Consider the following 27230-nt stretch of genomic DNA (forward strand, 5'->3'; position numbering starts at 1 on the left):
GGAAATGCTTCTCATCTCGACTGTCTGCATAGTCTCACGGGGATTCACACACATCAAAGCTCACCAAATGGTACACCGTAAACATCTACTGTTTACCTCACATCAGTTATACCTCAAGAGAGCTGCCAAAAAAAGAAAAAGATGCTGATGAGAAACAAACACACAACCAGGGACTGAACATAATCATTAGGGAAATGAGACACAAAGCCACAGTAAGTGACCTCTGCATGGGCACCAGCTCGGCTAAAGTTAAAAAGCGTCAACACCAAGTGCTGACAGCTTACAGAGCAACTGGCGTCTCACACACCGCTGGCTGGACACACGTAACGGACAGCCCACACTGGAAGACGGTTTCACAGTTTCTTATAAAATTAAACAATAGAGTCACCAGATGACCAAGCAATTCAACTCTGCAGCATTTCTCACCTCAGAGAACTTGCAAAGGTGTTGCACAAATCCTGTGTACAGACGTACACAACAGCTTTATTCATGAGACAAAACTGGGAACAACCTTTCATCCACCAGTAAACAGATACACCAAGGGACGTGCCTGCACAGAATGCTACTTAGCAGTAAATGCTAAGGACGAACATTGACAATTAGGCTGGGAGAAAGAGGCCAGAAAAACCCAAGACAACCCACCACACGATCCCATTCATGTGCAATTCTAGACAAGGCAAAACAATAGCACCATAGGGCCAGGGAGTGAGGGTGAGGTAGGCTGGGACCTGGGACCCTTTGCTGCAGGGCTTGCACATGGACAAACGTCTCCTCCAGCAACAGATACAAAGAAACTATAAGAGACTAAAAATAACTGCACACACGTGCAGCTGGGGCAAATTATGAACAAGACACAAAGAAGTCAGAACCTAACTGTCACTTCTGCGGTGCCAGGAGCAAAAGCAGGGTCCTGCACCCATGATCCCTGTACATGGCACCACCAAGGGGGTGGGCAGATGCCCAAGCCACTCCCTCTGGCCCAACCCACTGATCAAGGAGTCCAAGGGACGTTCCTGGGGGATTAGTGTTCCCTACCTTGCCGGTGATGTGGATCCACAGGGGTGAACATTTATCAAATTCTGTCAAACTGTATACTTAGAACTGGGGAGTCTTACTCTGTGTCAATTTTATCTCAATAAAGCTGACTGAAAAATAATTAATTGTTCAATTCAAGAAGCTGGAAAAAAGTGACAATAAAAAAAATGTAAGAAAGTAACAAAAGTGAAAGCAGAGGTTCATGAAGGAGATGAACAAAAAATTAAAGTACTCAATGAAGCTGATAGATTCTTATCTGAAAAAATATAAGTTAACCTCTAGCATGACTAGTCAGAAGGAGAGATAAATAACCCTATGAAGACAAAGGATCAAATGTGCAGATTTGAGTTCTTGGATTGAAAGAATCGATACTGCCAAAATGAATATACTACCCAAGGCAATCTACAGATGCAGTGCAAACCCTATCAATTTACCAATGGCATTTTTCATAGAACTAGAAGAAAAAAAATTTTAATCTATATGGAAACACAAAGACCCCCAAATAACCAAAGCAATCTTGAGAAAGAAAAACAGAACTGGAGGAATCAGGCTCCCTGGCTTTGGACTACACTACAAAGCTACAGTAATCAAAACAGTATGGTCCTGGCATAAAAACAGACACACGATTCAATGGAACAGGATAGAAAGCCCAGAGCTAAACCCATGCACCTATGGTCAATTAATCTATGACAAAGGAGGCAAGAATATACAATGGAGAAAAGACAGTCTCTTCAATAAGTGGTGCTGGGAAAGTTGGACAGCTACATGTAAAAGAAAGAAATTAGAACACTGTGTAATACCATACCCAAAAAAAACCTCAAAATGGATTAAAGACCTAAATGTAAGGTCTTTACACTGGGCGGGACGTGGAGGGGAAGGAGGAGGGAAGGAAACGTGGAGGTGGGATGGGACCGGCACCCTCGGGGCGGTGAGGGGAGGGGTTCCTACAGCGGAGGAGGGTCAGCGGGGATGGGGAGAGGCGATCAGGGGATCAGAGGGGAACGTGGCCAGCGTCTCCCCCGACCTCTCGGGCCCTGGCGAGCCTGCTGGGGTCCTGGGCCTAACCCTCAGCCCTCCAGGGCCCCTCCCTCTGCGCTAGGCCTAAGCCCCATCCCTCAGGCCTCTTCCAGCCCCCTTTTTTCTTCTTTTTTGCTGTTGTGGTTCTGTTTTGCCTTGTTGTTGTTGTTTTATTTTTAATTTTACAATATTTTTATTTTTCTAATTTTATTTTTGTTTTTATTCTTTGTTATTGCCCTGCTTTGCTTTTTTTTTTTTTTTTTTTTGCTGTGCCGTGTGGCTTGTGGGATCTCGATTCCGAGGCTGGGGGTCGGGCCTCAGCTCCTGTGGTAGGAGCACCAAGTCCAAACCTCTGGACTAACAGAGAACCTCAGGCCCCAGGGAATATTAGGCAGTGTGAGGTCTCCCGGATGTCCTCATCGTCCACCAAGACCCGGCTCTACACAACTGCCTGGAAACTGCAGTACTAGATGCCTGAGGCCAAACAACCAGCAAGAAACAGGAACACAGCCCCACCCATCAAAAAAATGAGATGACAAAAAAAATATGTTACAGATGAGAGAGCAAGATAAAAACCTACAAGACCAAATAAATGAAGAGGAAATAGACAACTTGGCTGAAAAAGAATTTAGAGAAATGACAGTAATGATGACCCAAAATCTTGGAAACAGAATGGAGGCACGGATCGCAAAAATACAAGAAGTGTTTAACAAGGACCTAGAAGAACTAAAGAACAAACAGAGATGAACAACACAATAACTGAAATGAAAAATACACCAGAAGGAATCCACAGCAGAATAACTGAAGCAGAAGAACGAATAAGTGAGCTGGAGGATAGAATGGTGGAAACAACTGCCGAGGAACAGCATAAAGGGAAAAAAATGAAAAGAGATGAGGACAGTCTCAGAGACCTCTGGGACAGCATTACACACACCAATGTACAAATTATAGGGGTCCCAGAAGAAGAAGAGGAAGAGGAAGGGTCTGAGAAAATATGTGAAGAGATTACAATTTAAAACTTCCCTCACATGAGAAAGGAAAGAGCCACCCAAGCCCAGGAAGTGCACAGAGTCCCATACAAGGTAAACCCAACAAGAAACACACCAAGACCCTTATTAATCAAACTAATAAAAATTAAATTCAAACAAAAAATATTAAAAGCAACAACAGAAAAGCAACAGATAACATACAAGGGAATCCCCATAAGGTTATCAGCTGATTTTTCAGCACAAACTCTGCAGGTCAGAAAGGAGTGGCAGGATATATTTAAAACGATGAAAGGGAAAAAGCTACAACTAAGATTACCCAGCAAGGATCTCATTCAGATTCGACAGAGAAATCAAAAGTTTTACAAACAAGCAAAAGCAAAGAGAATTCAGCACCACCAAACCAGCTTTACAGCAAATGCTAAAGGAAATTCGCTAGCAGGGAAACACAAGAGAAGAAAAAGACCCACAAAAGCAAACCCAAAACAACTGAGAAAATGGTAATAGGAACATACATATCAATAATCATCTTGAATGCAAACGGATTAAATGCTCCAACCAAAAGACACAGACTGGCTGAATGGATACAAAAACAACACCTGTATATACGCTATCTACAGGAGACTCACTTCAGACCTAGGGCTACATACAGACTGGAAGTGAGGGTGAGGGGTGGATGGAAAAAAATATTCCACGCAAATGGAAATCAAAAGAAAGCTGGAGGAGCAATACTCATATCAGGTAAAATAGACTTTAAAATAAAGAATGTTACAAGAGACAAGGAAGGACACTACATAATGATCAAGGGATCAATCCAAGAAGATATAACAATTATAAATATATATGCACCCAACACAGAAGCACCTCAATACATAAGGCAAATTGCTAAGAGGCATAAAAGCGGAAATTGACAGTAACACAATAATAGTGGGGGACTTTAACACCCCACTTATACCAATGGACAGATCATCCAGACAGAAAATAAACAGGAAAACACAAGCTTTAAATGACACAATAGACCAGACAGATTTAATTGATATTTATAGGACATTCCACCCGAAAGCGGCAGAACACACGTTCTTCTCAAGTGCACACGGAACATTCTCCAGGATAGATCACATCTTGGGTCACAAATCAAGCGTTGGAAAATTTAAGAAAATTGAAAATCGTGGCAAGCATCTTTTCCGACCACAACGCTGTGAGATTAGAAATCAATTACAGGAAAAAAACTGTAAAAAAATACAAACACATGGAGGCTAAACAATATGCTACCAAATAACCAAGAGATCACTGAGGAAATTTAAAAAATACATAGAAACAAATGACAATGAAAACACAGCAACCCAAAACCTATGGGATGCAGCAAAAGCAGTTCAAAGAGGGAAGTTTACAGCAATTCAATCACACCTCAGGAAACAAGAAAAATCTCACATAAACAATCTAACCTTACACCTAGCAACTAGAGAAACAAGAACAAAAGAAAACTAAAGTTAACAGAAGGAAAGAAATCATAAATATCAGAGCAGAAATGAAGAAAACAAAAAGGAAGAAAACAATGGCAAAGATCAATAAAACTAAAAGCTGGTTCCTTGAGAAGATAAACAAAATTGACAAACCTTTAGCCAGACTCATCAAGAAAAAAAGAGAGAGGATTCAAATCAATAAAATTAGAAATGCAAAAGGAGAAACTACAGCTGACGCCACAGAAATACAAAGGATCATAAAAGACTACTACAAGCAACTCTATGCCAATAAAATGCACAACCTGGAAGAAATGAACAAATTCTTGGAAAGGTACAACTTTCCACAACTGAACCAGGAAGAATTAGAAAATATAAACAGACGAATCACAAGTAATGAAATTGAAACTGTAATTAAAAATCTTCCAGCAAATAAGAGTCCAGGACCAGAGAGAGCTTAACAGGCAAATTCTATCAAACATTTAGAGAAGATCTAACACCTATCCTTCTCAAACTCTTCCAAAAAAACTGCAGAGGGAGGAACCCTCCCAAACTTCTTCTACAAGGCCAAAAGCAGACAAGGATATCACAAAAGAACAAAATTACAGGGCTTCCCTGATGGCGCAGTGGTTAAGAATCTGCCTGCCAACGCAAGGGACAAAGGTTCGAGCCCTGGCCCAGGAAGATCCCACATGCCGTGGAGCAACTAAGCCCGTGCGCCACCACTACTGAGCCTGCACTCAAAAGCCCGCAAGCCACAACTACTGAGACCATGTGCCACAACTACTGAAGCCTGCGTGCCTAGAGCCCATGCTCCACAACAAGAGAAGCCACAACAATGAGAAGCCCGCTCACTGCAACTAGAGAAAGCCCGCGCGCAGCAACGAAGACCCAACACAGCCAAAAACAAAAACAAACAAATTAATTAATTAATTAAAAAAAAAAAAAGAAAATTACAGACCAATGTCACTGATGAACATAGATGCAAAAATCCTCAACAGAATTCTAGCAAACAGAATCCAACAAAACACTAAAAGGATCATACATCATGATCAAGTGGGATTTATCCCAGGAATGCAAGGATTCTTCAATATACACAAATCAATCAATCTGATACAACATATTAACAAGTTGAAGAATAAAAACCATATGATCATCTCAATAGATGCAGAAAAAGCTTTTGACAAAACTCAACACCCACTTATGATAAAAACTCTCCAAAAAGTGGGCATAGAGGGAAACTACCTCAGCATAATAAAGGCCATATAATGACAAACCCACAGCAAACATCATTCTCAATGGTGAAAAACTGAAAGTATTTCCTCTAAGATCAGGAATGAGACAAGGATGTCCACTCTCGCCACTATTATTCAACATAGTTTTGGAAGTCCTAGCCACGGCAATCAGAGAAGAAAAAGAAATAAAAGGAATACAAATTGGAAAAGAGGAAGTAAAACTATCACTGTTTGCAGGTGACATGATACTATACATAGAAAATCCTAAAGATGCCACCCGAAAATTACTAGAGCTAATCAATGAATTCGGTAAAGTTGCCGGATACAAAATTAAAGTACAGAAATTGCTTGCATTCATATACACTCATAATGAAAGATCAGAAAGAGAAATTAAGGACCCGATCCCATTTACCATTGCAACAAAAAGAATAAAATACCTAGGAATAAAGCCGCCTAAGGAGGCAAAAGACCTGTACTCAGAAAACTATAAAACACTGATGAAAGAAATCAAAGATGATACAAACAGACGGAGAGATATTCCATATTCTTGGATTGGAAGAATCAATATTGTGAAAATGACTATACTACCCAAAGCAATCTACAGATCCAATGCAATCTCTATCCAATTACCAATGGCATTTTTCACAGAACTAGAACAAAAAATTAAGGGGCATCAACAGAAAATCTACAAACAATAAATGTGGGAGAGGGTGTGGAGACAAGGGAACCCTCTTGCACTGTTGGTGGGAATGTAAATTGATACAGCCACTATGGAGGACAGTATGGACATTCATTAAAAAACTAAAAATAGAACTACCATATCACCCAGCAATCCCACTACTGGGCATATACCCTGAGAAAACCATAATTCAAAAAGACACGTGTACCCCAACGTTCACTGCAGCACTATTTACAGCCAAGACTTGGGAACAACCTAAATGTCCGTCAACAGATGAATGGATAAAGAAGATGTGGTACATATATACAACAAAACATTACTCAGCCATAAAAAGAAATGAAACTGGGTCATTTGTGGAGATGTGGATGGACCTAGAGCCTGTCATACAGAGTGAAGTCAGTCAGAAAGAGAAAAACGAATATCGTATATTAACGTATGTAGGTGGAATCTAGGAAAGTGGTATGGATGAACCTCTTTGCAAGGCAGGAATAGAATGACAGACGTAGGGAACGGACTTCCCAAACCTAAAGAAGGAAACAGATATCCAGATACAGGAAGCACAGAGGGTCGCAAACAAGAAGAACCCAAATAGAGTTACACCAGGACACGCTATAACAAAAATCACAAAAGTTAAAGAGAAGATTCTAAAGGCAGCAAGAGGAAAACAAAGAGTTAATTACAAGGGAACCCCTATAAGGCTATCAGCTGATTTCTCTACAGAAATGCTGCAGGCCGGAAGGGAGTAGCAAAACATATTCCAAGTCTTGAAAGGGAAAAATCTGCAACCCAGAATACTCTACCCAGCAAGATTATCATTTAGAATAGAAGGAGAGACAAAGAATTTCTCTGACAAGCAAAAACTAAAAGGATACAGCAATTCTAAACCTATCCTAAAAAAAATATTGAGTATGTCCGAGTCACTTTGCTGTGCACCTGAAACTATCACAACACTGTTAATCAGCTGTACTACACTATAAAATAAAAAAGTTAAAAATAAAAAGAAAGAAATATTGAAAGGTCTTCTCTAACTAGAAACGAAGCGAGAAGATATAGGAAAGAGGAAATCACAATTGGGAAATAAATCACTTAAATAAGCCAGTATACAAATCAAAAAGAAAAAAAACCTATTTGTGAAAGCAATGATAAACACAAGGAACAGCAAAAGGATAAACATGAAGATGCAAAAGAGGACATCAACATCACAACATGTGGAGGAGGAGAGTAAGAAAACATAGACTCTCTTTTTCAGAACGTGTCTGAGCCTATATGACTATCAGTCTAACGTAAGCAGATGTAGGAAGGGGTTGACATACTTGGAAAAACAGGATAACCACAAATCAAAAACATACAGTAGATTCACAAAAACCAGAGAACACAAGCATAAAATAAAAGGAAATGATCAAGCCACAAAAAGAAAAACAAAAAAGAAACATATAATCAACTGGAAAGCAAGGTTTAAAATGGCAATGAATACATTACTTATGAATAATTACCTTAAATGTCAACAGACTAAATGCTCCAATCAAAAGACACAGAGGGGAAAAAAAAAAAAAAAAAAAAAAAGACACAGAGGGGCTTCCCTGGTGGCACAGTGGTTGAGAATCTGCCTGCCAATGCAGGGGACACGGGTTCGAGGCCTGGTCTGGGAAGATCCCACATGCCGCAGAGCGACTGGGCCCGTGAGCCACAATTACTGAGCCTGTGCGTCTGGAGCCTGTGCTCCGCAACAAGAGAGGCCGCGATAGTGAGAGGCCCGCGCACCACGATGAAGAGCGGCCCCCACTTGCCTCAACTGGAGAAAAGCCCTCGCACAGAAACGAAGACCCAACACAGCCAAAAATAAATAAAATAAATAAATAAATAAAATTAAAAAAAAAAAAAAAGACATAGAGGAGTTCCCCGGCGGTCCAGTTGTTAGGACTCAGCACTTTCACTTCCATGGCCCAGATTCAAACCATGCTCGGGAAACTAAGATCCCATAAGCCGCTCGGCGCAAACAGAAAAAAAAAAAGACATAGAATGGCAGATTGTATTAAAAAACAAGAGTTTACAATATCCTGCCCACAAGAGACCTACCTTAGGGCAAAGGACATGCACAGATTGAAAGTAAAGGGAGGGGAAAAAGGTATTTCACGCAAACAGAAATGACAAAAAAGCAGGGGTCACAATACTTATATCAGACAAAATAGACTTTAAAAAAAAGGCCATAAAGAAAGATAAAGAAGGACACCATATAATGACAAAAAGATCACCACAAGAAGAGGATATTACACTCATCAACATATATGCACCCAAATACATAAAACAAATACTAGCGGACATAAAAGGGAGAAATTGATAGGAATACAATAATTATAGGAGACTTTAACACCCCACTCACATCAATGGACAGATCTCCAGACAGAAAATCAGTAAGACAATAGAGCTCCTAAATGATACAACAGAACAGTTACACTTAATTGATATTTTCAGGACATTACATCCAAGAAAACCAGAATACACATTCTTTTCAAGTGCACATGGAACATTCTCTAGAATTGACGATGTACTAGGGCACAAAACAAACCTCAACAAATTTAATGGTATAGAGATTATTTCAAGCATCTTCTCTGACCACAACAGCATGAAACAGGAAATCAACCACGGGAAAAGAAATGAGAAAAAAAGATTACATGGCGACTAAACAATATGCTACTAAAAAAACCAATGGGTCAGCAAGGAAATCAAAAAGTAAATTAAAAACTACCTTGAGACAAATGAAAACGAAAACACAACCATACAAATCTATGGGATGGATGCAACAAAAGCAGTTCTTAGAGGGAAGTTCATAGAGATAACAGGCCTTCCTCAAGAAACAAGAAAAATCTCAAGTAAACTACCTAACCTACCACATAAAAGACTTAGAAAAAAGAAGAACAAACAAAACCTAAAGTCAGCAAGAGGAAGGAGATAATAAAGAAGAAATAAATAAAATAAAGATTAAAAACCAGGGAAAAAATCAATAAGACCAAAAGCTTGTTCTTTGAAAGGGTACCAAACCCAACAAAACCTGACAAAGCTCTGGCCAGGCTCACCAAAGAGAGAGAGGAGACTCAAATGAACAAGATAAGAAATGGAAAAGGAGAAACATCAACCGATACCACAGAAATACAAAAACCGTAAGGGAATGTTACGAACAACCACACGCCAACAAATTCGACAACCTAGAAGACATGGGCAACTTTCTAGAAACATAAAACCCACCAAAACTGAATCAACAAGAAATAAGATAATTTGAAAGCCTGAAAACTGGAAGTGAAATAGAATCTGTAATAAAAAAAAAAACTCCATACAAACAATAGTCCAGGACCAGATGGCTTCACAGGCAAATTCTACCAAACATACAAAGAACTTTTACCAGTCCTTCTCAAACTCTTTCAAAAGACTGAAGAGAAGGGAACACCCCCAAAGACATTCTGTGACGCCACCATCGACCCAATACCAAAACCAGACACTACCAAAAAGGAAATTACAGGCTAATACCTTTGATGAACACAGATGCAAAAATTCTCAACAAAATACTAGCAAACCGAATCCAACAACACATAAAAAAGATCATACACCATGACCCAGTGGGATTCACCCCAAGTTCACAAAGATGGTTCAACATATACAAATCAATGTGAAACACCACATCAACAAAAGGAAAGACAAAAACCACAGGATCATCTCAATAGATGCAGAAAAAGCACTTGACAAAATTCAACATCCATTCATGATAAAAACTCCTACCAGAATGGGTATAGAGGGAACAGATCTAAACATAATAAAAGTTATTTATGACAAGCCCACAGCCGACATACACTCAAAGGGGGAAAGTTAAGAGCCTTCCTGCTAAAATCTGGAACAAGACAAGGATGCCTCCTCTCACCACTTCTATTCAACACAGTACTGGGAGTCTTCGCCACAGCAATCAGACAAGAAAGAGGAACAGGTATCCAAACTGGAAGGGAAGAGGTAAACTTGTCACTACGTGCAGATGACATGATACTATATATAGAAAACCCTAAAGACTCCACACAAAAACTACTAGAACTGATAAACGAATTCAGCAAGGTACCAGGATACACGATTAACATACAGAAATCAGCTGCATTTCTTTACACTTTAACGTACAGAAATTGGATGCATTTCTTTACACTAAAAATGAAAGAGCAGAAAGTGAATGTTAAAAAAAAAAAAAACCTTTTAAAATCACACCAAAAAAACAAAAAAACAAAAAACAAAAAAACCCCCCAAAAACTAAGGAATAAACCTGACCAAGGACGTGAAAGACTTACATGCTGAGAACTATAAAACATTAACAGAGGAAGTTAAAGATGATTCAAAGAAATGGAAAGATACCCCATGCTCCTGGACTGGAAAAATGAATATTGTTAAAATGGCCATACTGCCCAAAGCAATCTACAGATTTAATGCAGCTCCTAACAAATTACCCATGACATTTTTCACAGAACTAGAACAAATAATCCTAAAATTGATATGGAACCGTAAAAGACCCAGAATTGCCAAAGCAATCCTGAGGGAAAAAAACAAAGCAGGAGTCATAACCCTCCCAGACTTGACAAAATACTGCAAAGCTACAGTAATCAAAATACTGTGGTACTGGCACAAAAACAGACACATAGATCAATGGAACAGAACAGAGAGCCCAGAAATAAACCCACACACCTGTGGTCAATTAATCTTCGACTAAGGAGGCAAGAATATACAATGGAAATAAAACACTTTCTTCAGCAAGTAGTGGTGGGAAAGTTGGACAGATGCATGTAAATTAACGAAGTTAGAACACATCCTCACACCATACACAAAAATAAACTCAAAATGTCTTAAAGACTTAAATACAAGACATGACACCATAAAACTCCCAGAAGAGACATAGGCAAAACATCCTCTGACATAAATCGTACCAATGTTTTCTTAGGCCAGTCTCCCGAGGCAACAGAAATAAAAACAAAAATAAACATATGGGACCTAAACAAACTTACAAGCTTTTTCTTGCACAGCAAAGGAAACCATGAACAAAACGAAGACAACCTACGGAAGGGGAGAAAATGTTTGCAGAGGATGCAACCGACAGGGGATTGATTTCCGAAATATACAGTCAGCTCATGCAACTCAACAACAACAAAAAAACCTAATCAAAAAATGGGCGGAGAACGTAAATAGACATTTCTCCAAAGAAGAAAGATGGCCAGCAGGCACATGAAAAGATGCTGAACATCCCTAGTTATCAGAGAAGTGCAAATCAAATCTACAATGAGACACCACCTCACACTGGTCAGAAGAGCCATCATTAAAAAGCCTGCAAATAACAAATGCTGGAGAAGGTGTGGAGAAAAGGGAAACCTCCTACACTGTTGGTGGGAACGTAAGCTGGTGCAGCCACTATGGAAAACAGTACGGAGGTTCCTCAGAAAACTAAAAATAGAGTTACCATATGTTCCAGCAGCCCCACTCCTGGGCATATATCTGGACAAAACTACAATTCAAAAAGATATATGCACCCCTATGTTCACAGCAGCACTATTCACAACAGTCAAGACATGGAAGCAACCTAAGCGTCCAGAGACAGAGGAATGGATAAAGAAGATGTGGTACATATATACTATGGAACATTACTCAGCCATAAAAAAAAAGAGTGAAATAATGCCATTTGCAGCAACATTCATGGACCTAGAGATAATCATACTAAGTGAAGTAAGTCAGAGAAAAACAAATATCATATGACAACGTAAATATATGTGGAATCTCAAAAATGATACAAATGAACTTGTTTACAAAACAGAAAGACTCACAGACACAGAGAACAGACTTTGGTTGCCAAGGGGGAGGAGGGGTGGGGGAGGGATGGATTGAGAGTTTGGGATTAGCAGACGCAAACTAGTATCAGGTTGGCCAAAAGGTTTGTTTGGGTTTTTTTGGTAAGATGGCTCTAGTAGCACTTAGTTGATTTAACTTCATTCAAAACAATTTTGTTAGACTGTATGTGACAGCTGTCATACCAGCATGCATTTAAAAAAAGACTTATCAAAATTGGTTAAATTTTTGTGTAGCCATTTTAATATTGAAGATGGGAGAAAAAAAGCAACATTTTCAGTATACTATGCTTTATTATTTCAAGAAAGGTAAAAACGCAACCTAAACGCAAAAAAACGATTGGTGCAGTGTATGGAGAAGGTGCCATGACTGATCAAACGTGTCAGAAGTGGTTTGCGAAGTTTCGTGCTGGAGATTTCTCGCCGGACAATGCTCCACGCTCGGGTAGACCAGTTGAAGTTGATAACAATCAAATCCAGACGTTAACTGAGAACAATCTATGTTATACCACGCAGGAGACAGCCAACATACTCACAATATCCAAATCAAGCGTTGAAAATCATTTGCACCAGTTTGGTGATGTGAATCACTTTGATGTTTGGGTTCCACTTAAGCGAAAAAAACCTTCTTGACCGTATTGCTGCATGAGACTCTCTACTGAAACATAATGAAAACATTCCGTTTTTAAAACAAATTGTGACGGGTGATGAAAAGTGGATACTGTACAATAATGTGGAAAGGAAGAGATCGTGGGGCAAGTGAAATGAACCACCACCAACCACACCAAAGGCCGGTCTTCATCCAAAGAAGGTGATGTTGTGTATATGGTGGGAATGGAAGGGAGTCCTCTATTATGAGCTCCTTCTGGAAAATGAAATGGTTAATTGCAACAAGTACTGCTCCCTAGTAGACCAACTGAAAGCGGCACTCGATGAAAAGCGTCCAGAATCAGTCAGCAGTAAACGCATAATCTTCCATCGGGATAACGCAAGACCACATGTTTCTTTGATGACCAGGCAGAAACTGTTAGAGCTCGGCTGGGAAGTTCTGATTCAGCCACCGTATTCACCAGGCATCACACCTTTGGATTCCCATTTATTTAGGCCTTCACAAAATTCTCTTAATGGAAACAATTTCAATTCCCTGGAAGACGGTAAAAGGCACCTGGAACAGTTCTTTGCTCAAAAAGATAAAAGGTTTTGGGAAGATGGAATTATGAAGTTGCCTGAAAAATGGCAGATGGTAGTGGAGCAAAAGGGTGGCTACGTTGTTCAATAAAGTTCTTGGTGAAAATGAAAAATGTATCTTTTATTTTTTACTTAAAAACTGAAGGCATACACATATACAATGGAATATTATTCAGCCATAAAAAGGAACGAAATTGGGTCATTTGTACAGACAGGGATGGACCTAGAGACTGTCATACAGACGGAAGTCAGAAAAAGAAAAACAAATATCGTATATTAAAGGCATATTTGTGGAATCTAGAAAAATGGTACAGATATACCAGTTTGTAAGGCAGAAATAAGAGACACCGACGTAGAGAACAAACATATGGACACCACGGTGGGGAAGCGGGCGTGGGATGAACTCGGAGACTGGGATTAACATATATACACTGATCTGTATAAGACAGGTGACTAATAAGAACCTGCTGTATGGCACAGGGAACTCCACTTCACTGTACGGTAGACACTAACAGAACACTGTAAAACAACTATACCCCAATTAAACAAAAAATAAGTTCTAAGTATGTGAGGTTATGGATGTGCTAACTAACATTACTGTGATAATCATTTTGCAATAAATACGTCTATCGAATCGCTATGTTGTACACCTTAAACTTACACAATGTTGTATGTCAATAATCTCAATAAAGCTTACACAATGTTGTATGTCAATAATCTCAATACAGCTAGAAAGAAATAAATAAATAAGTACAAAAACCAAAACCGAAGGCACTTTTTGGCCAACCCAATATATATAGAATGGATAAACAACAAGGTCTTACTGTATAGCACAGGGAACTATATTCAATATCCTATAATAAAGCATAAAGAAAAAGAATATACAAAAGAATGTGTGTACCTGTATAACTGAATCACTTTGCTGTACAGCAGAAATTAACACAATGTAAAACAACTTTAATATTAAAAAAGTGAAAAAAAATCACCCAGAGAATGGGAGAAAATATTTGCACACTATATATATCCGATAAGGGATTCTATCTAGACTGCATAAAGAACTCTTACAATTCAACAATAAAATGACAAATACCCCAACTGAAAAAATAGTCAAAGGATCTGAAGAGACGTTTTTCCAAAGAAGACATAGAAATGGCCAATAAGCACATGAACAGAGGCTCAACATTAACCATGAAGGAAATGCAAATCCAAACCACAAGGAGGTACCACTTCACACACACTGGGATAGGATGGTCTTTAATCAAAAAGACAGGTAACAAGTGTTGGCAAGGATGTGAATAAACGGGAACCCTCACACAGTGCTGGTGGGAATGTAAAGCAGGGCAGCTGCTTTGGAAAACAGTCTCCTAGTTCCTCAGAAAGTTAAATAGTGTTACTGCCTAACCCAGCAATTCCACTCCTAAGTATCTACCCAAGAGAAATGCAAACATGTCCGTCTACACAAAAACTTGTAGCACGTGAATGTTCACAGCAGCACCACTCACAAGAGCCAAAAGGTGGAACAACCCAAGTGTCCACGAAAGGATGAATGGATAAATACGTAAAGGAATATTAAAAGGAGTGAAGGGACTTCCCTGGCGGCGCAGTCGTTAAGAGTCTGCCTGCCAATGCAGGGGACACGGGTTCGAGCCCTGGTCTGGGAAGATCCCACATGCCGCAGAACAACGAAGCCCGTGCACCACAACTACTGAGCCTGCGCTCTAGAGCCCGCGAGCCACAACTACTGAGCCTGCGCGCCTAGAGCCCGTGCGCCACAACTACTGAGCCTGTGCTCCTAGAGCCCGCGAGCCACAACTACTGAGCCTGCGTGCCTAGAGCCCGTGCTCCGCAACAACAGAAGCCGCAACGAAGAGCAGCCCCCGCTCGCCACAACTAGAGAAAGCCCGCATGCAGCAACGAAGACCTAACACAGCCAAAAGTAAATAAATAAATTTATCAAAAAGGAGTGAAGCACGGGCTACAACGTGGACGAACCTTGAAAACATGATGCTCAGTGAGAGAAGCCAGACACAGAAGGACACACAGTGTGTGATTCCACTTACAGGAAACGTCCAGAACAGGCAAATCCAGAGAGACAGAAAGCAGATTAGTGGTTTCCTAGGGATGGGGGAGAAGGGGATTGGGGGATGACAGCCAAAGGGTATAAGGTTTCTTTCTGTGGTGATAAGAATTAACTGTAGTGATGGTTGCACAACTCTGTGAATACACTAAAAACTACTGAGTTGTATACTTTAAATGGGTGAATTGTGTGGCACGTGAATTACATCTCAAGAAAGCTGTTAGAAAAAGAAAAGAAGGCAACCGCTGGAGACTGAAAGCAAAAGGGAGCACATGAAGTTATTCAGCACACAGAACAGGAGAACTTTTCAGAATGCACATAACGGACAGAGGATCAGCCGCCAGGACGCAGAGAGAAATTGTACAGGCGGGAGGGAGAATGCAAAGAGAGAACTCACCCCCCAGCAGCACCGGGGCAAAGGAGAGGCACAAGCAACCCACTGAGGAACCCTAACGCTGAATTCAGAAGCCTTTGTAAAGCAGCCTGACCCACGGCGGGCCGGGACGTACAAACTCCAACACCCAGGAAGCGCCCGCGCGCAGCTGCCAACGACACCGAGAGCTGGGGCTGGGTGCGCGGGAGCCTGCCACGGGGCACAACACCGCTCGGCAACCTGGGGCATCTCACGGCGGCGAGGGTGAGGACTGCCCTCTGTCCGGCAAGCCCGCCCCCAGGCTGAGCCACCAGGGGGACCGCGCGGAACCCGGGTCCCTCGCCACGGGCCGCCAGCCAGCCATCGGGGAGGGACGAGCACACCGTGGTGTGTTCCCGCAACAGACGGTGCAGCCAGCAAACCGACGGGCGTCCACACGCGGGACCCCGACACACGCTGCTGGAAGAAAACACCGAGCCGCTCAGGGGGGCGCACGGCGTGGGAACACCTGGGCTCAGCTGGAAACCCCACACACGGTGCTGGTCCACGCGGACTGTGGGTCCACACGCGCCCGCCCAGAACACCACCACCCTGCACAGCAGACACAGAGCCCCGGGGCAGGGTCCCTCCAAGCCGCCACGCCTGGGAGGACGGCACACAGACACGCCCGAGGACAAAGCCTAACACGGATCCCGCTGCGCCTCAGATCACAAGGACCGAAGTAAGCGGGACGCAGGTGCGGTGAGCTCACGCACGGCCACGACCGCAGAGGGACCGCGGGCCGCGTTCCCCCGCGCAGACACCCACCTTGGCCACTCTGCCCATGTCCCCCATGGTGGCCCTCTCGTGCGGGAACTGGGCGAAGGTCCTCTCGATCTTGGCGATGACGGCGTCCACGTTCACCGCGTCCTGCGGGCGGCCTCGGGGGAAGTAGAACGTGGGAATGCTCAGGCTGGCAGCAGGCGGCAGGGGCTCCTCCTTCCTCGTCTGAACCTGAGCGAGAGAGAGCAGTCAGGACCCAGCAGGGCGGGCACCTGCTTCCCGCCGGCGCGGACTGGACCAGAGCGGCTGCCCCGAGCCCAGCGAACCCGACTGTGGACAGAGCCCAGACCATCGCCGGGCTGACTGCAGACGCGGGAGGCGACGCGGCCCGTGGCGCAGCGCCACACACGGCCCTGCTTCGCCCGATCCTGCCTCGGGTGTGACCCCTCAGGACGAGGACGGCTGCTGAGAGAACCTGCCCTCCTGCCCTCCCGGGAGGTCAAGGTCGGCACAGGCGGGCTGTCCCCTCGTTTGCATCTCGCGCCTGGAACCGCCTGTCCCCATACCGTCCTTCCCTGTGGACGGGATGGGAGGCCAGCGCCGTGGCTGGGCGCGGCCCTCGGAAAGCACCACAGCCCTGAGGGCTCGGCATCCTGGCACGGGGAGAGGCCGGAAGCCATCCTGGAACCCACGCCGCGCCTTCCAAACGGCAGTGTCAGCACGTCTGCCCGGTGACCGGCGGGGTGACCTGCGAGCTAGCAGGGTGCAGTCACGGGTCAGAAGCGTGCACAACGCATGCAGAGGAGGGTTGCGTTCGCCAACGCCCCTGAGCAGACGGGACCAGCCAGCGGAACCACTCAGGAAGCACCTGCCGGGAGTGGACGCGCTGGGACCGGGCAGGCCTGGGGGGGCCGGGAGGGCGGCCACACTCGGTGACGCTCGCTCTCCCTGGACTGCGGGGCACTGTCCCCCTGCAGGACGCGCGGTGTCCCTCTGCGCTGACCCGGGAAGGTCCCCTGGGTGCCAGAAACAGCTGCCCCGAGTCACGGCCCGTAATGCCCGTGGAGACTCATGCATCTGGGCACCCCTGATGGGCAGGGACAGGCAAGCACGGTCCAGCCCACGGCCCACCTCCTAGACACACCCCAGGTTCCCTGTGGTTGGGGACACGTGGACACACCGTGACGCAGCAGGAAGAGCCCAGGGTCCGGGTGGGAAGCGCTGGAGAGAGGAAGGCGCACCCAGGCCTCAGGCCACGGGACTGGCGGGGGACGGGGAGTGACCAGGTGTTCCGGAGAGGGGACGGCGAGGGGTACGCCCACCAACGAGGTCTGGGAAACCCAGCGCACACAGGGCACTACGGACACACGGAGCCCACAGCCCCTGGGCATCCAGAGACACACGCAGAACAGCAGACGGAAGGCAAAGGCAGGAAAGAGGACTCCCCCGCCAGGAGTGGTTACATCAGGGGGCTGGGGCGGGCAGCCAGGCCCACACAGCCAAGGACGGGGCCGGGTGGCGGTCTGCTCACTGCGGGGTGCCCCCGTCCCAGCTGCCCGACCAGGCGCACACAGCACAGCTCCACGCCCACAAGCGCCAGAGGCCCCGCCACCGACCCGCAGCCGAGACACAGCACACAGCCCTCAGGAGTCACGCTGTGCACTGATTCTAACGTTGTGAGTGGACGTCACTCCTACAGCCTGCAACCCGGACCGCTTCTCCACCCGCAACACAGCAGCAGATGACAGGCATCCCCCTCAGTCACATCAGGGACATCCCGCGTCCCCTCGGTCACACCTCGGGACCTCCCGCGACCCCTCGGTCACATCAGGGACGTCCCGCGACCCCTCGGTCACATCAGGGACATCCCACGTCCCCTCGGTCACATCTCAGGACATCCCATGTCCCGTCAGCCACATGGGGGATGTCCCGCGTCCCTTCTGTCACATCGGGGATGCCCCACGTCTCCTGTGTTTCCTGAGGTCCCAGCTGAGGCAGCTGTTCAGTGCTCGGTGACCTTGCAAGGCGCGGTGACCGCATCGAGAGGAGGTGCGGCCGTCGTGAGTCAGCTGTACCAGGTCTGTGTGGCAGCCGGGGGACACTGGGCAACGAGCTCTGTGATCACCACGGGGCCAACACAATCCTGAGGGGCTGCGTGCAGATCTGGCTCAGTGCTGAGAGGCGAGAGGAGAGCTGGGGAGGCGCACGCGGGGGAAGGAGAGGGACGGCAGGCGGCCCTGAGCACCGGCACAGCCACGGGCTGGGGCAGGGACAGCACAGGGATGGGGCGGGGGGACGGCAGGAAGCGGGAGGACAGGCCCTGGAGGAGCCCCTGACCCGGGAGGGGCCGCGGGACGCCTCCGGCCCACGTTTCATTCGGACTCGGCCCTGTCGGCGCCCAGGGACTGAGGCTGACCCCCTCCTCCCAGCCCAAGGACGTCCTGTCTCTGTGATTTGGTCTCGGGGCAGAGCTGCTGGGCTGTGATGCCCACCTACAGCGGCAAAGAACAGCCGCAGGGGAAGCAAGACCCAGCGCCGGCCCTGAGGACGGAGAGATTCGAGGGTTCACGCGTCGCCTGGGGACGCCCAGGGTTCACCTGGGGAATGTTTCCCCCCGGTTTCACTCCTCTGGGCGGGTTCAGTTTTCCCCAGTTTTCCTCGCCTCTGTTTGGAGGGCAGGATGGAGCGCAGGCCCCGTGTCCTGGGCTGTCACCTGTAGCAGCTCATGGCTCACGTCTGCAGAAAGGGCTGCCGGCTTGCACCGACACCTCTGGCATCCTCCCCAGCACGGCGGCACTCAGCGCCGGGCGCCACCATCACCCATCCCCAAATCAGCTGGGTCGGCTGGTCCCAGGGCAGGTGTCCCCACCTGCCCAGCCACGGCCGCAGACACACAGAGACAAGGTGTCGCTCAACATCGTGCGCTATTTTCTCCGCTGTCAGGACGGGGCCGCCGCCCTCACCAGCCACCAGGAAGCCAAGGGAAATGGACCCGCCAGGGACACGGCAGAGTGGAGCCTCGCCTCCTCAGCGCGGTGAGCTCTCCCCACGTCACCAGCTCCATGGCGCCTGCCCCACGGTCAGCTCGTAGGCCCCTCCCAGGGGAACTGGGCTCGGGCAGGAAGCAACGTGCTCCCAAACGGAAGGTCTGAATTGCAGGATGGAACGAAGGGCAGGGAACATGGTGCCTACGTGGGTAAATCCACGCACACGCCCGCCACGCACATCGGTAACAAGCATGTTGTTTTACCTCTCTTTAAAGACTCTCTCAGGACAACAACACGAAACGAGAGGGGGCCGGCAGTGAAGGGTTTGAGAATTTTGAGTTGGAGGATAAAGATACTGACTCTGTACCTAGAAGAACGAAGGCACTGACATCGTAAGATGAGCAGTAAGCTAGTATTAAGTACTCCAATGAGGAAAAGATAAAAAAGAGGGAAAGGAGAGCATAAAAAGAAACATAAATAAGATCGTGAAAATAAAACAGAATGGATTAATAATAATCCTTATAAATGTAAATGGACTAAATGCTCCAGTTAAAAAACAAAGATCAGACAGAAAAAAGAAAGTAAAACTTACAAGAAACACGTGTAAGATATAAGGACACAGAGGTTGAAAACTTTTAACAAGTGGAAAAAGATACAGCAGCCAACAGTGACGAAAAGGCGGCTGGCATCGCCGTATTCACGCCCAGATAGGACTAAAAGTCTGGATGCGACAGAGAGAGATGGTCAGGACACCACACAGGGCGCCCATCACGGGAAGCTCTGCCGACCCGGAGCTGACCGGTGCCCCAGCACAGCCTCGGCGCCGACCAAGCCAAGGTGCTGGGGAAATGCGGGCACGCGGCACAGAGGCGGGCCAGGCCCGCTCCCCCGCCACCCCTGACGGACCACCGGATGACGGAAAAACAAACAGCTGGGCACGGACACGGGAGATTTACAGTGTAATCTCTGGGCCATAAATAGAGCGCGGCCGGCGCAGCTGCAGGACACGCATTCTTTTCCAGCACACGGGGCACTGCTGGGAGCCGGCCACCTCCCGGCCCCAAACAGGCCTCAGCAGAGCCTGAGGGGACCACGGGGGCTGTTCCCTGAGCTACCTGCGGCCAGGCTGGAGGTCCACAATGAAAGCGGACGCGGCACAAACACGTGTGTGTGTGTGTGTCTGTGTGTGTGTGTGTGTGAGACAGACAGACAGACAGGGAAGATCCTCGAGCAGGGCTGTAGCCTCTCAGAAGCCAGCACGGCAGGTGGGGCACTCGGCTCCCAGCAGGGCTGCTTCCCTCCCAGCGACACGCCTGCCGCCCGCCTCCCGGCTGTCACCCGGCCACCGGTCAAGATGACACCTGCTCGCAAAGAGCTATTTCTGTCGCCGGCACGGACACCAGCGCGGCCTGACTCATCACGATTGCAGACATCACGGAGACGCCCGGGGCCCCCGGAACACAGGCGGGCTGAAGGCTCGGCCTCATGGGAAGCACGGCCGTCCCCGCGCAGCGGCAGGGGCCCCGGGAGGTGGGCCCGCACAAGCAAGCGCCCAGGCCAGCCTTCTCTAAACGCAGCCTCGCACGGAGCGCCCCCTCGGGCAGACGCACTAGCGGGGCGGCGGAAACGTCCGTGGCTCCGACTCCGCCAGGGCAGGATGCAGGGCAAGCGCGGCACAGCCCGGGGGCAGCAGCCCGCGGGCCGGCCCCAGCCGAGCCGAGACCCGGGGGCAGCGGCCGAGCCTGGCGGGCGGCGCGGGGACACGGGCGGGCACGGCGCCCACCAGACGCCACCGCCGGGCTGGGAGGCCCTGCAGGCCGGAGCTGCTTCTGCTGCGACCCCAGGGCCCCTCCCCACCGGCTGGCGGCAGGCTCCCCAGCTAGACCTGCCAACGGCCCGCTGGACGGACAGCAAGAGTCCAACTGTGAAAGTTTAAAGCAGAGGCGCCAAAACAAAGATGAGAACGGCTGGCCCTGCGCGTGGGTTTGTTCAAAAGTCCTCTAGCCACCACAGGAGAGGGACTGGCCTCGAGGGGCCACATGAGCCACGGAGTTTTCCAGGGGAGAAAAGGTGTCTGGAGAGCAAACTCTCAGAGCCGCGAGGAGCTGGGCCAAGCAGGGCGGCTGCCATGAGGGGACAGGCCGGGGCTCCACGTCCACGAGGCAGGGGCCTGAGATGTCGGCTGGGTCTGCACCCCCGGCCAGAAGACGCTGGGGCCCCACGGGGCCGGAAGGCAGGGCTGGGGGCATGGACGGGATGGGGGGTGGCGTGAGGGGTCACATCCGTGGGCTCAGGGACCCGGAGGGCCACGTCCGACCCCTGGGTCCTGGGAGCACAGATCAAGGGGGTACTCAGGGCCCACCCCGCGCAGCGCCGTGACCTCGCGCGGTGTCCGAGACGGCCAGAGTCCCCAGGCCAGGCTGTCACCGTGTGGAGGAGAGGTCGGGTCAACGCCCAGCAGTGTCCCCAGGGGGGCGGCTGCGCTGGGCTCTCGGTGCCCCGTGGGGCCCGTGCATCCACCTGAAGGACCCCACGGGGAAGCTGGATGGGCGTGAGTGGGACCAGGGCACGGTGACAGCAGAGGAGAGCGTGTGCAGAGCCCGAGAGTCAATCCCTGGGGGACGGAGGGTCGGGATCCGGCTAGGACAGGGTGGGTAGCACGGCCATAGCGGGCCTCGTGGGCTTGGGACAAGGTCTGAGGGACGTCGGGGGGACGACCTGGGGGCCTCAGGGCTGCTCAGAGTGCGCAAGGCGCGGGCGCCACAGGCAGGGCAGGCGGGTGGACACGGGCCGCAGGAGCAGGACGGCCTCCCACGCATGACACAGCCTCGCTGTGGGAGGCCAACACCTTCCGTTGGCCCCGAGTCCAGCGCGGACGCCCCAAGCTGGCAGCAGGGCCGGCACGTACGAAGAACCCCCCCTATCCCTCCTCAGTCCCCGTCTGCCCACAAGGCCAACCCCACCTCCCTCAGGCCATCCTCTCTGGCCATGCCCCCATCCCCACATGCCCTCCTCCCCACACCTTCCCCCGCTGCCCTCCGCGCCATCATCTCCCCACGCCCCCCACCATCTCCTCCCACGCTCCCCCCACCTCCCCACGCCCTGAGGTCTGCCGACCACCCACAGCTCTGCGCAGAGTCTGCACTCAAACACCAAGGGGCGAAGGAAGCCAGGAACACTCTCCTCCCCGACACTCCCCCGATGCCCGCCCCTGAGAAGCGCTCACTCCACGCAGCACGTGCCCACGTTCGTGGGAAACGTCATTGGAACGTATCTGCCGTAACGTGAAACTTCTTCCTCTTAAAGGCAACCACGAATCGCGTATCCCAAAAAGTGATTCTGTAAGACGAACAGCCGTCCTGGAACAACCAGGCTTCCATGAACAGTTCTGCGTGGAGCCAGGACCACCCCCCCCCACCAAGATCAAGTCACAGCCGCCGTGGGGGGAGGGGGGAGGGCTCCCCAATCCAGGAAACACCCCGGCGCAGCCTGTGTGCACCATGTGTGCGCCACGCACACAAACAGTAACCAGCAAACATCAGACCTCCTCTCTGTAGACGATCACCCTTAGCTGATTCCACGTTCAGATTCTAAATAGACTTTCCTTCTCCACCAGCGACAAACATACAAGCATCAGCCACTTGCAGACAGCATTTCACAAGTTGAAGGATAGAGATCAGACACAAAAGTACCAGAAGCCCTGCAAAAGTTGAGACATGATCCCAGGAAAAAAATCCAATTACACTACCAGCAGAAAGCAGGTCTTTTTTCCCACCCCAAACAGCCTGGTTTGATTCGATGTGATTTTTTTTAGGCCACGAGATGACCTTTAACTCCTCGCCTGGGCGAAAATACAAGTGATTAACGTGCCAAATACCCGTAAGGCAGCAGAACCTCCAGTTGCCAAAAGATCCCAGGTGGCCATGACTTTTAAATTCCATGGTCCTCTTACACGAATTTACAAAGCACACACGAGGCACAGACACGGGGTTTGCTTCTGTGAAGCGCCGTGATGTTTACAAGCCCAGTCGTCACTGAAGCCGCGGAGAAGGGCGCTCCGGCTGGTACGTGCCTGCGATAAAGCCCTTAAAGCAACACAGGCGCTCGCAACAAACCGCGCTCGCTCTCCTTTCCAGCAGCGCTGCGCTGTTATTACCCAGGGCGCCACACGCTCCAACGACACGGGGAGGCTCGCTGCGCACCTGCGGAGGGTCACGTCCCGAAGGCTCCTACTGCCCGAGGTCGACACCTCCCCGCCTCGCGCAAGACGCACCACGACGTTGCCCCGCGCCCGGGGTATCCGCTGCTAGGACTCCAGGAAAGGAGACGCCCGCGCCTCCCTTCACAGCGCTTTCCCTGACAAACTGCACGGGCACACCTGCTCTCTGCGCGCACGGGCGCTGTTCCAGGGGAGCCGCGCACAGGCGCAGGTGGAGCCCCCCGAGCCCAGGCAGCCCCCCACCCCGACCTCGCCAGAGCGGCGAGGGGCCCGCGGACGCAGCGGACCCGCCGGCCCGCCGGCCCGCCGCACCTGCTGGAAAGCCTTAAGCCTCTTCTTGAAGCGGGAGGGCAGCACGAAGTCGCAGCCGCGGGCCAACGAGGCCAGCTCCTGCCGCAGGTCGGGGTCCTGGCGCAGGGACAGGTCCCGGAGCCGCATGTCGGCTCGCATGGGCCGCCGGGGCCCGGGCCGGGCGCGCTCGCGGGGCTGGAGCTGCGGCTGGCCTGGGCCGGCGGGGTCGGGGCGGTCCGGGCGGCCGGGCTCAGCGCGCTCCATGCATCGCCGGCCGGCGCTCTGGGGGCCGGGCCTCGGGCGCGCGCATTCCTCAGGCGGGGCCGGGCGGGCGCACGGTGGCGCGGCCGGGGCAGGGGAGGCGTGGCAGACGCGCGGCCCCTCCCGCGGCCCGGGCTGTGCTCCGCGGTGCAGGACGGAGCGCCGGACGCCCGCCCCGAGCTGGCCTGTTGCGCGCGGAGGCGGCTCTCCCGCCGAGAGCCTCCCTCGGCTCAGCCTGTAGGCAGGCCGGCAAGGGCAGCGGACCTGGAGACGCCGCCTGCCGGCTCCTGGGAGGGTGGGCCTTCTCTCCGGACAAGGGCAGCCCGTCCAGGACTAAGCGCAACCTGTTACCGAGCCCGCGGCTGGCGCCCTGGCCGCGCCCGCCCGACAGCCCACGTGCGGCCCAAGAGGTGGTACGTCGGGGAAACGGCCCCAAACGAAGGGGGCACCCTCCAGCCCTCCAGAAGTTGAGAAGATACACTTAAACGGCAGAGGACGCTCTGACGGCCTTTGTTTAAAACTCGGGGTGGGGGTGGAATTCGGGGTATTAGAGCTCTCGCCCTGTCGTACGCGGCTGTGTAGAGTGTAGTGGAACGCAGACGTCACAGATGGTGTGCGTGGTGTGGAATACGACACAGACGACGCATGCTATCGTGTAATGTGAGCGATGAGAGCACGCGACTGAGCCCCTGACACGAGGAGGAACCAGGAGCAGAGCCAGGCCCCCCTTCTGGGCGGGGCCTTCCCCCCACATACCGTCTAGATCGGGCCTGCATGTCCCACCCCTGAAATCCCAGGACCCCAGGAACGCCTGCTCCGGCCAAAGCTGACCTTCCCTGCCCCCTTCCCTCCGCCCCCAGACAAAGACGTTGGGGAAATGACCTCGGGGGTCGAAAGGCACTTCACCCATCCACCCTCCTCCTTGTCTCTCTAATGGACTTTTTTCGGGGGGGAGGGTAGTTTTTGTTTTACAGAGACGCTGGGCAGAAAGTACACAGCTCCCGTGTGCTGCCCCTGCGGAAACCAGGTTCCCCGTCACAAACACCCCGCTCTGGGTGCTGCATCTGCTACAGCAACGAGCCCCCAGGATGAGCCCATACTGATACGCTGCTATGAACAGAAGTCCACGGCTCCCCTAGGGCGCATCGCGGTGGTGCACATTCTGTGGGTCTGGACAAACGCACAGTGACGTGTGTCCACCATTACTGCATCACGCAGCGCAGGGTCGCTGCCCTGGAGTCCCCTGGGCCCGGCCTGTTCATATCCCTCCCCAACACTGACCTCTTACTGTGTCCGTATTCTGTCCTAAGCCTAGCTGGGATCGCAGGGGTCTACCCTTCCCAGCGTGTCCCCTAGCCGGGACCACAGGGGTCTGCCCTTCCCGGCGTGTCCCCTAGCTGGGATCACAGGGCTGCAGCCTCTCAGACCCGCTTCCTCTTTCATCTGCACCATCACCCCGCCCCAAATTCCTCTTCAAACTCCTGTTCGGGGGGCTGCCCTCTCTCCTGTCCTTCTCCTCTGCCTCTTTCCCATCTCTTTACCCTATTCCGTCCTTCTCCCCATTCCTGGAACATCCTCAAAGATTCAGAGGTTGGCTGGCGACCCCTCTGGTTCTCCAGACACACAGACAGGGGCAGTGTAGGCACCCCAACGTGGCCACAGAGCCTCCCCCGGCGGTGTGAGGCTACAGGGCCTAAGTCCTGCCCTGTCCAGACCCGGACACAACACGCAGGAAGGCCCCCAATACCACGCCCCGGGCAGGGACCAGGTTCAGGACAAACTTCTGACTTCAGGGTGTCGGCAGCGGGTCATCAGTGGCTCAGGGAGACCTCCGGACCCAGGCACAGCCCTGTCACTCTGCGCTACGCCTCTGCCACGAACGGCCACACCTGCAGGTTCACGCTCGTTCCCCCTCCCCCTGCAAACCCCAGGGAAGAGGGGCTCCTCCTGCAGCTTGAAAAGCTGTCCAGGCCCTCCTCTGCTGGCCCCTGCCATGCAGCTCCTCCAGGGGAAGGCGGAGCATGTGCGCTGCCCGAGACCTGGGCTTGTCCCTGTGCCTGGCCCTGGCCAAACCGCCCACGAGGTGGCCGCAGGTCCCGTGCCGGCACAGACTGGGGAAGGTCCTGCCGAGAACACAGGGGCTGCTAAGCCCAGGGCTGAGTCTTCACAGCAAAGCCCGGCGCTGCTGCACTGAGCGTGAGAGATGAGCACAGGGGCAGGTAGGGCAGCACAGGAACTACACACCTGGGCAGGCCCTGCCCGCAGGGCCTCCCGGCCATACAGACTCTGCCTTTCCAACTCAGCTTTCAACTCTTCTGTTTAAGTTTCTGTAGCGATGCTGGTAGGCGTGCGTCAACTGCAGCGCTGAGGGTGCATGAAACGGACACCGAGAGAGTCCCCAAGACCCCTCACTTGTAGCTTACAATTTGGCTACAAACCAGAAATTTAATCCAAGTAGAAAAAAGGAATCTTTTACTCATTTCTCCACCTCTAGGTAAACTGGGGAACAATCCACGGCTCCTCCAACGCTCAGAGGTAGCTCAGGAGGGAGGGAGACTGAGGCCCCCAGCAACCGTCAGTAACGTTTCTGCCCCCGAGCAAGGGCTCACCCGCAGGACAGCCCCGGACAGAGGGAGCAGGTGAGGAAACAGGGTGGAGTGGGCCTGGCTCAGGAAGGCAGCTGACCCTGCGCAGGACTGACGGCTTGGGGCGCCCCACAGGCGGGGGACATCTGCCCCCCGCGGCCACTGCTCTGAGAGCAGCACACCCACCGAGGCAGCGTCCAGAACCACGCGGGCACTC

The 27230-nt window shown here is 50.3% G+C and overlaps 1 protein-coding gene across 4 annotated transcripts in view; it reads right to left on the reverse strand.

Moving 5' to 3' along the window:
- The window catches only part of LOC309652444 (serine/threonine-protein phosphatase 2A regulatory subunit B'' subunit beta-like), a 65005-nt gene that overhangs the window by 23613 nt on the left and 14162 nt on the right, over nt 1-27230 (reverse strand). For 2 of the 4 annotated variants that reach the window (XM_082446237.1, XM_082446236.1), the window contains exon 2: nt 16716-16901. The exons of 1 other annotated variant lie outside the window; for it this stretch is intronic. In XM_082446237.1, coding sequence (XP_082302363.1) covers nt 16716-16901 — 186 coding nt within the window. Of the gene's footprint in view, nt 1-16715; nt 16902-24188; nt 24447-27230 lie in introns of those variants that run through there. One more of the 4 variants, XM_082446238.1, reaches the window with a different exon arrangement.

This window comes from Balaenoptera physalus (assembly GCF_965194825.1).
Source record: "Balaenoptera physalus genome assembly, chromosome: X".
Taxonomy (NCBI): Eukaryota; Metazoa; Chordata; class Mammalia; order Artiodactyla; family Balaenopteridae; genus Balaenoptera; species Balaenoptera physalus.